Below are 8,318 nucleotides of genomic sequence, written 5' to 3'. Positions count from 1 at the left end.
GATGGGTAATTTGTCCCAGGCCACAATGTACACGTGTGTGCAGTTGGTGATCAGGAACCCACCTCTCAGGTGTCTGCAGAGAGAAGTGAGGTCATGACTAGGAGGAGAAGGCTGTCATTAGAAGGAAGAGACCCCTTTCAGGGAAGGAGGGCAGGTGCAGCCCTAGGCACACACCCCTTTCACACAGCCAGAGGGAAACACGGACTCCAGAGGAGTTCATGAGACACTTGTCTCATGAACACTGACAACAAGAGCTTGGCAAAACCGGCTATGGCAGTTTTGGGGTTCCATTCATTATTTTGCTCATTATCGGTGTTACTGACGGATGCCCCTATCATTCCTAAGATGTGCTTCTCCAGAGCCTGTGGCTGCGTTCCCTTACCCAGCAAGAGGGAGTGTGCAGATGAGATGCAGTTAAGACCTGAGACAGGGGGATTGCCCTCATCACCCAGATGGGCTGCTATAATTGCAGTGTCCTTATACAAGGGGGCAGGAGGGGCCAGAGACAGGGAGCAGTAGGGGATGTGACACCAGAAGGAGGGATTGGAGTAGCTGAGGCAGGAACCACGAGCCAGGGGATGCATGGTGCCCTCGAAGCTGGGAAAGCAGGAGACACCTCCCTCCCCGGATCCCTCGAAGGACACAGGCCTGCTCACACACCTCATTGTGCCCAGTGCTTACAGACCTCTGGGCCTGGGGCGGGCGGGTGCAGGGGGAGCCCAGCTTTGTGTGTGGCTACGACTGTTCCTGTGTACAAGGGTCATTTATTTCCACAGAGTGTGCGGGATTTTGCTAAGTTTGCTGGGGGAGGGGGGTAAACCCTTGGCTCTTGATGCTCTTAGCACTGGCACGTGGTGCAGAGACCTTGTGTGTGCACTGCAGGGTAGCTTGTATGAGTTATTTGTACTTAGCAGGATTGCCATACAGGACAGCACACATCGGTTCTCCTTTCCCCAGTTAACCTCCCCACTAGGATGCAAGCTCCTGGGGGCAGGGACTCTGTCTGGACACCATCACAGCTCCTCCATGCTTGGCACACAGTAGGTTCTTAATAAATATATGTTAACTGCCTGGAAAACTCAATCTTGTGAGTAATTAATGTTCTAGTGCGATTACAATACATTATAGATTATAGTATGTTATAATTGTGTTGTTCCATTTTATAAAATACAATATATATTGAACTATATATATTTTATACTGTGATATTGTATATAATATACATAATATACAATATTATATGGCAAATGTCAACACAATATGTAATATACTATATTAATATGGCATATATTAACATAATATATAATATAGTATATATTTCATATATTGTATAATATATATTATATTTCCATATATAAATATAATTAACATACTTACATGACATGATAATATAAAAAATAAAAATATATTTGATGTAATAATATATTAAATAATTTATGTATTTTATATATTATTATTATTTTATTATTTTTATATTATTACACACTTTTAACATTAATAAATCATAGTATTTTTCATACATAATGTATATACTTATGTTACATATAAAATGTAATATAATTATTTTTTATAATTGTATATTATTATTACATGCTTTTAATATTAATAAATTATAGTATTTTTCATATGCAATGCATTTACTTATGTTACATATAAAATGTAATAATTTAATTTTATAAATGCAATGATAATATTTAATCATTAATATATCATATAATAAAAACACAGTATATATTTTTATAATATATATGATTATATATTAATGTGATATTATATATAATACATTATCTGTTATGTATATTATATAATGTTATATAATATATTGTACAATAATAATTTTTAAAAATGTAATGCAACATAACATATAATATCATATTACATTATATTATTGATTCATATGAAGATATTTATTATAGGAAGAAATAAGGAACCAACCCAACATTGGTTTGGAGTTTTGGGGAAGTACTGTTCTTTTTTTAAGTTTATTTATTTATTTTCAAAGAGAGAGAGAGAGAGCAAGGTGGGAGGTGCAGAGAGAGAGGGAAAGAGAGAGAATCCCAAGCAGCCTCCACACTGTCAGCACAGAGCTGATGTGGGGCTCAAATTCACAAACTCTGATGTCATGACCTGAGCCAAAAATCAAGAGTCAGACACTTAACTGAATGAGCCACCCAGGCACCCCTAGGAGCCCTGTTTTAAAAACTACACAAATTTATTTAACTCATGTGGATAACATGGTAGAGTTTTGTATAAAAAGTGGAAAGCCACCACACAATACTTGCTAAGCTTGCACACAGCTCAGAGTTGATGTAGCATACAGGACACAGTGATTGTAAGATTTACAATATCCTTTCAAAAATGAAATGTCAACCAGCACCAGATTGTTCCAATTCAACTTAAAAAAAATTTTTTTTATTTAAAAAAATTTATTATTTTTTATTATAATATCTTATATATATTTATCTATATATTTATATAGATAATATATTATATTCTATATTATATATTATTATATATTATAATATATTATATTATATTACATATAAATATATATTTATATATAAATATATATTTGTATATAAATATACTTATTTATTTATTAAATATATATTTATAATATTTTATTATATTTTTATTTAAAAATTTTTAAAAATTTATTTATTTTTGAGAGACAGAGATAGAGCACGATCAGGGGAGGGGCAGAGAGAGAGGGAGACACAGAATCTGAAACAGTCTCCTGGCTCTGAGCTGTCAGCACACAGGGCTTGAACTCATGGACTGCGAGATCATGACCTGAGCCGAAGTCGGATGCTTAACCGAGTGAGTCACCCAGGCACCCCCCCAATTCAACTTTTTAAAGATCCTAGCATAATTTTTTTTAACAAAAGACTAGACTTGGGTTTTTTCTTTATTTTTCCATTCCTACTTAGAAAAATGACTACAGGTACTGACAAGCTCTGAAGTGGGACTCAACCCAGGTGTGGCTGCACAGAGACCCTGAGCTCCTTCCACTTGGATTTTAAATAGTAGTCATAAGAATAATTATTATTATTTTGAATTCTTACTATGCACCAGGACCCGTCTACTAAGCACTTGAGGGGCATGACCTTACATAAACCCCAAGCAGCTCTGTGAAGCACAGACCATTATCATGAACAGCATGTGGCCAAGGGACTGGCCATGGCCTGGGGGGTTGAGGGAGCCCCTCGAGGAAGTCCTTCCAGGCTGGGCTCCATGGAGACCCTGAGTGATGTTCACTGAGCTTTCTTCCCTCCTTTCCCAGAGGGACTGCCGCCATGCTGGGGCTACACCACAGTTCCATGTCTGAATTCCTCCTCACGCATTTCCCAGTCCACTGTAGTGGAAAATTCCAACGGAATCAATATAAAGGGGGGTGAGCTGTCAACGAGATCACGTGCCGCTAACCTTTGGCAAATTACCAAGCCAACTAGACATTTCGCCAGCAAAAGTTGGGTAATTGGGGAGAAATGGGTACTCTGCGTGAAAGGAAAACAAAATGTTCAAAATGCAGATAGAAAGTAAAATGTGAGAGAAGATTCATTTCAGGAAATGGGAACCAGAGAGATAGGTATTGCTGTGCTGATTTTTGAAGCTCCCTGAGTAAGAGTGGGTAGATCAGAGAGAGCGTCAGTGGCACGTTGGAAATACCATCTACGTATTCTCTCTCTTCCTTGGTTTCCTTGCCTGTAGCAAACAGGCAGCTCATTAGAGGGAATTCTACCTGTCGCATGGTGATGCCCCCTCGCGTTTGTTTGCTCCCCTCCACATCAGGGTGACCCAGGGGGAAGAACAATAGACTCCCAAGGCAGCAAGCCTGGTTCCTCCTGGGTCCACCTTGAAGTCAGATCCGACCAAGGTGCATTCAGCAGACCAGTGCAGCTCAGCAAGGTCATGACAATGCCACACATTCGTGGGCAGGTAAGGAAGAAGCCTTATAGTCGATGTCACGTGGAAACTGTCTAAAACCTAACACCTGTGTTCTCTGCACCACGTTCGCGTCCAGGCTCTGAGCCATCGGTTGTCCCTTTCCCCAAAGATACCATCACTACCAACAATAAGGTCTTCTCCTCTCTCCCACTCGTTTCCCCACCCAGCGGAGCCCACAGCCCCATCAGGTGAAGCCACCCCACTGCTTTCCTTGCCTTGCCTGGCTTCCTCTCTCTGTTCCACTGCTAATGTACAGAAAGAAACCTCTCTCTCTCTCTCTCTCCCCTCCATTCCCCTCCCCTGCCCCCTCTTGCCCTGCATCTTCACACCTAGTGCTCCATTCAGAAATAAGTTTATTCCTATGACTTCAAAGGCAGCAGGAAATTATAAATAACAAGACATTGTTTGTTGGCACAAATTGCCTTCCTCCCCCTCCCCCCCCCCCATTTTCAGGTTTTTAGGAGTAAAGAAATGCTATCTTAAAAGTACTCAATATAGGGGCATTAGGGTGGTTCAGTCGGTTAAGCGTCCAACTTTCGGCTCAGGTCATGATTTTCAAGGTTTTGTGAGTTCAAGCCCTGAAAAAAGCTCTCTGTTGTCAGCACAGAGCCAACTTTGGATTCTCTGTCCCCCTGCCCTCTCTGCCCCTCTCCCACTCACGGACATGCTCTCTCTCAAAAAAAAAAACATTAAAAAAATACAAAAGTAATGAATATAACATAATGCTCAACACATAGTATATATTCATATAGTGACTATGACTAACTGTTACCATTGCTAGACCAGCATCAGTGACAGCAGCCCAAGAGCCAGAAATAATGCTACTGTTTGCTAATTCAATCCCACACATATGCGTGGGGTGACTTCCCTTTCCCCACATCTTTATATAACCACAGGTATGGAGAACCGATGGAAGTTCACAGACATGGTCATTTTCAAGGAGATGAACCCAGCCAAAACTAACATTCACCCCTACTTCACACTATGTTCAAAAATTAACTCCACGTGGACCAAAGACTTAAATGTAAGAACTGAAATTATAATGTTCTTAGAGGACAACATAGCTGTGAATCTCCGTGACCTTGGACTAAGCAATAGTTTCATAGACATGACACCAAAAGCGTAAGCAACAAAAGAAAACAATGCATAGATTGGATGCCATCAGAATAAAAATCTTCTGTCCTGCAAAGAATACCAACAGGTTCGTGAAAAGACAAGTCAGAATGCGAGACAATATTTGAAACTCACAGATCTGCTAAGGGCCTTGTAACCAGAAACTCTAAACAATTAGCTACAATTTAACAAAGAGACAAACAACCCGATTTTAAAACTGGGTGAAGTATCAAGGGCATTTCTCCAAGAACACACAGAAATGGGCACCAAGCATGTGATGAGATGCACAATGTGATTACTCATTAGGGAAATGCAAGTCAGAACCACCAAGAGATAAACTTCACAGCACGGAGATAGCTACGATGAACAGGACAGATAATAACCAGTGCTGGCAAAGATGTGGAGACGTTTGAACCCTTCTGCACTGCTGGTGAGGATACAGAATGGTGCAGCCACTTTGGAAAAGAGTCTGGAACATTCTTCATAATTAAACATAGAGGTACCATTGCATCCAGAAAACCCACTCCTTGGTATATACGCAATAGTACGAAACTATATATTCAAGCAAAAACCTTGTACACAAACATTCATAGTGGCAATATTCAAAATAGCAAAAATAGAAACCCTGAGATGTTCACCAAGCGAAGAACAGACACATGAAGTCCAGTATGTCCACACAATGAAATAGTGTCTGGCAATAAAGAGGAATGAGGTTCTGGGGCGCCTGGGTGTCTCAGTTGGTTAAGGGTCCGACTTCAGCTCAGGTCATGATCTCCAAGTCCATGACTTCGAGCCCCGCGTTGGGCTCTGTGCTGATGGCTCAGAGCCTGGAGCCTCCTTCAGATTCTGTGTCTCCCTCCCTCTCTGCCCCTCCCCCACTCGCCCTCTGTCTTTCTCTCTCTCTCTCTGTCTCTCTATCTTTCTCTTTCAAAAAAATAAATAAATATAAAAAAAAAAGATGGGGCTCCTGGGTGGCTCGGTCAGTAAGCATATGACTTCGGCTCAGGTCACAATCTCACGGTTAGTGAGTTCAAGCCCTGTATGGAGTTCTGTGCTGACAGCTCAGAGCCCAGAGCCTGCTTCAGATTCTGTGTCTCCCTCTCTCTCTGCCCCTCCCCAACTCGTACTCTGTCTGTCTGTCTCTCTCAAAAATAAACATTAAAAATTTTTTTATAAAAAGGAATGAGGTTCTGATACGTTCTACAACATGGAAGAAACTTGACATTATGCCAAGTGAAAGAAACATCAGTCAAAAACATCCCCTAACATATACTTCCATTTGAAGGAAATGTCCAGAACAGGCAAAGTAGATGAGTGAGTCCCGGGGGTGAAAGGTACAACATAGGGAATGTGTCAATGGTGTTGTAACAGCATTGTGTGATGACAGATGTATACAGTTGGCTGAGCATATGTTGTATAATTGAAACCAAAGTAACACTGTGTGGCAACTCTACTGCAATTAAAAATTTTAAAAATACATTTTTTTTTTGAAAAAAAGTGGTTTCCTAGGGCTGGGGGTTAAGGGGGTTGGGAAGGAAATGGGGAGTGACTGAATGGGAATGAGTTTCTCTTTTGGGTGACAAAAAAAAATGTTCCTAATTGATCGTGGTGAGGATCGCATAACTGTGAATATACTAAAACCAACTGAATCGAGTACTTTAAATAGATGAATTATACGGCACATGGACTATATCTCAGTAATGCTGTTTAATTATAAAATAAAATTAATATCCAAGACACAAACCAAGGGAGGAAGAAGCGGAAAAGTTCACATTTATTAGCACCTGCTATGCCATGGGTGTCATCACACAAATCTATACCATTCTTACTAGGTAGGCATTATTAAGCCCACTGTACAGATGAGGGTATGGTCATCCTTCCCCTTCTTCAAAAACTGCCTCCACACTGGCCACTTAGATGCTGGAGGGATGGAGTTTTCTGAGGAAGGTCTTGGTCATGGCAGTCTTTAGCTCCTTGTTCCTGAGACTGAAGATGATGGGGCTGAGGAAGGGGGTGAGGACCGTGTAGGTGATGGCCATCAGGGTGTCTTTTTCCAGAGACTGGGGACCCTTTGGCTTGAGGTAGACGACAGAGGCAAAGCCGTAGTGCACAATGACCACAGTGAGGTGGGACGCACAGGTGGAGAAGGCCTTGTGCCGGCCCTCAGCTGAGGGGATCCTCAGGATGGTGGCCACGATGAAGGCATAGGAGAGGAGGATGAGGAGACAGCAGCCCAGCAGGGCCATGATGCACACAAGCCCCACGCCCTTGGCCACTACTGGTACATCAGTTCCACAGGCCAGCTTCAAGAGAGGGGGCACATGACATAAAAAATGGTGGATCTCATTGGGTCCACAGAAGGTGAGGTGGAAAACGGCCGTGGTCACCACCAGCCCCGTGACCGAGCCACCTACCCAGGACCAGGCCACCAGGCAGGCGCAGCCGCGGGGGCTCATGAGCACATTGTAGCGCAGGGGGTGGCAGATGGCCACGTAGCGGTCGTAGCCCATGACGGTGAGCAGAAAGGAGTGGGTGAAGCCGAACGTGAAGGAGAAAAACATCTGGCTGGCACAGGCCGCCCAGGTGATGGTGCGGCGGGTGGAGAGCAGGTCGGCCAGCAGGCGCGGGGTGATGGCCAAGGTGTAGAGGATCTCGGAGGTGGACAGGGCGCACAGGAAGAGGTACATGGGCGTGTGCAGGCTGCGCTCGCTCCAGACTGTGGCCATGATGAGCAGGTTCCCCAGCAGCGTGAACAGGTACATGAGCAGGAACAGCAGGAAGAAGGCGGGCAGGAGATGCCTTGGGAAGGTGGAGAAGCCCACGAGGATGAATTCGGACACAGAGCTGTGGTTTCGGCCCAGCGTGGCAGCCATCCCTGGGTGGGGAGAGAGCGAGGGCGGCCAGGTGGGCGGGAGCTATGGATGTGTGCTGAGCCCAGCCTGGGAGGACTTCCCTGAGGAGGTACCCCCTCACCCCACAGGCCATGGCCGGTCCCTCGGCCACAGGCTGCTCGTGAGGACGGTCAGCGCTCCTCTGAGCTGCACGGGGTTCACGGAAGATCCTGGGCCTCAAGTGCTTAGCGCTGGTCCTGGTGCGTGGTAAGAACTCAGTAAAAAATAATACTGACAATTATTATGACTACTGCTATTACCATTATTGACCCCATGCACAAACACCAGGATTTTCTGTCTTTGAGCATGCAGGTCACTCCATGTTCTCCCCAACTTGTGACTCCAAATCCTTCCTGATTTTAAGAG

The 8,318-nt window shown here is 43.4% G+C and overlaps 1 protein-coding gene across 1 annotated transcript; it reads right to left on the bottom strand.

The window, feature by feature from the left end:
• Window positions 1-6,953: 6,953 nt before the first annotated feature.
• LOC112852359 (olfactory receptor 10H1-like) lies at window positions 6,954-7,934 on the bottom strand. Its single transcript, XM_086684621.1, has one exon. The coding sequence runs from the start codon at window positions 7,932-7,934 to the stop codon at window positions 6,975-6,977; it is 960 nt and encodes a 319-aa protein (XP_086540747.1). The 3' UTR covers window positions 6,954-6,974.
• Window positions 7,935-8,318: the final 384 nt, after the last annotated feature.

Source organism: Puma concolor, chromosome A2 (assembly GCF_028749965.1).
Source record: "Puma concolor isolate L17-30 chromosome A2, mPumCon1.1.hap2, whole genome shotgun sequence".
Classification (NCBI taxonomy): Eukaryota; Metazoa; Chordata; class Mammalia; order Carnivora; family Felidae; genus Puma; species Puma concolor.
The sequence above is the reverse complement of the archived record's forward strand: the minus strand, read 5'-3'. Positions and strand labels throughout refer to the sequence as shown.

What these genes read in the sequence shown, in the direction of transcription:
- LOC112852359 (XM_086684621.1), bottom strand. Translation starts at nt 7,934, where the DNA reads ATGGCTGCCACGCTGGGCCGAAACCACAGCTCTGTGTCCGAATTCATC.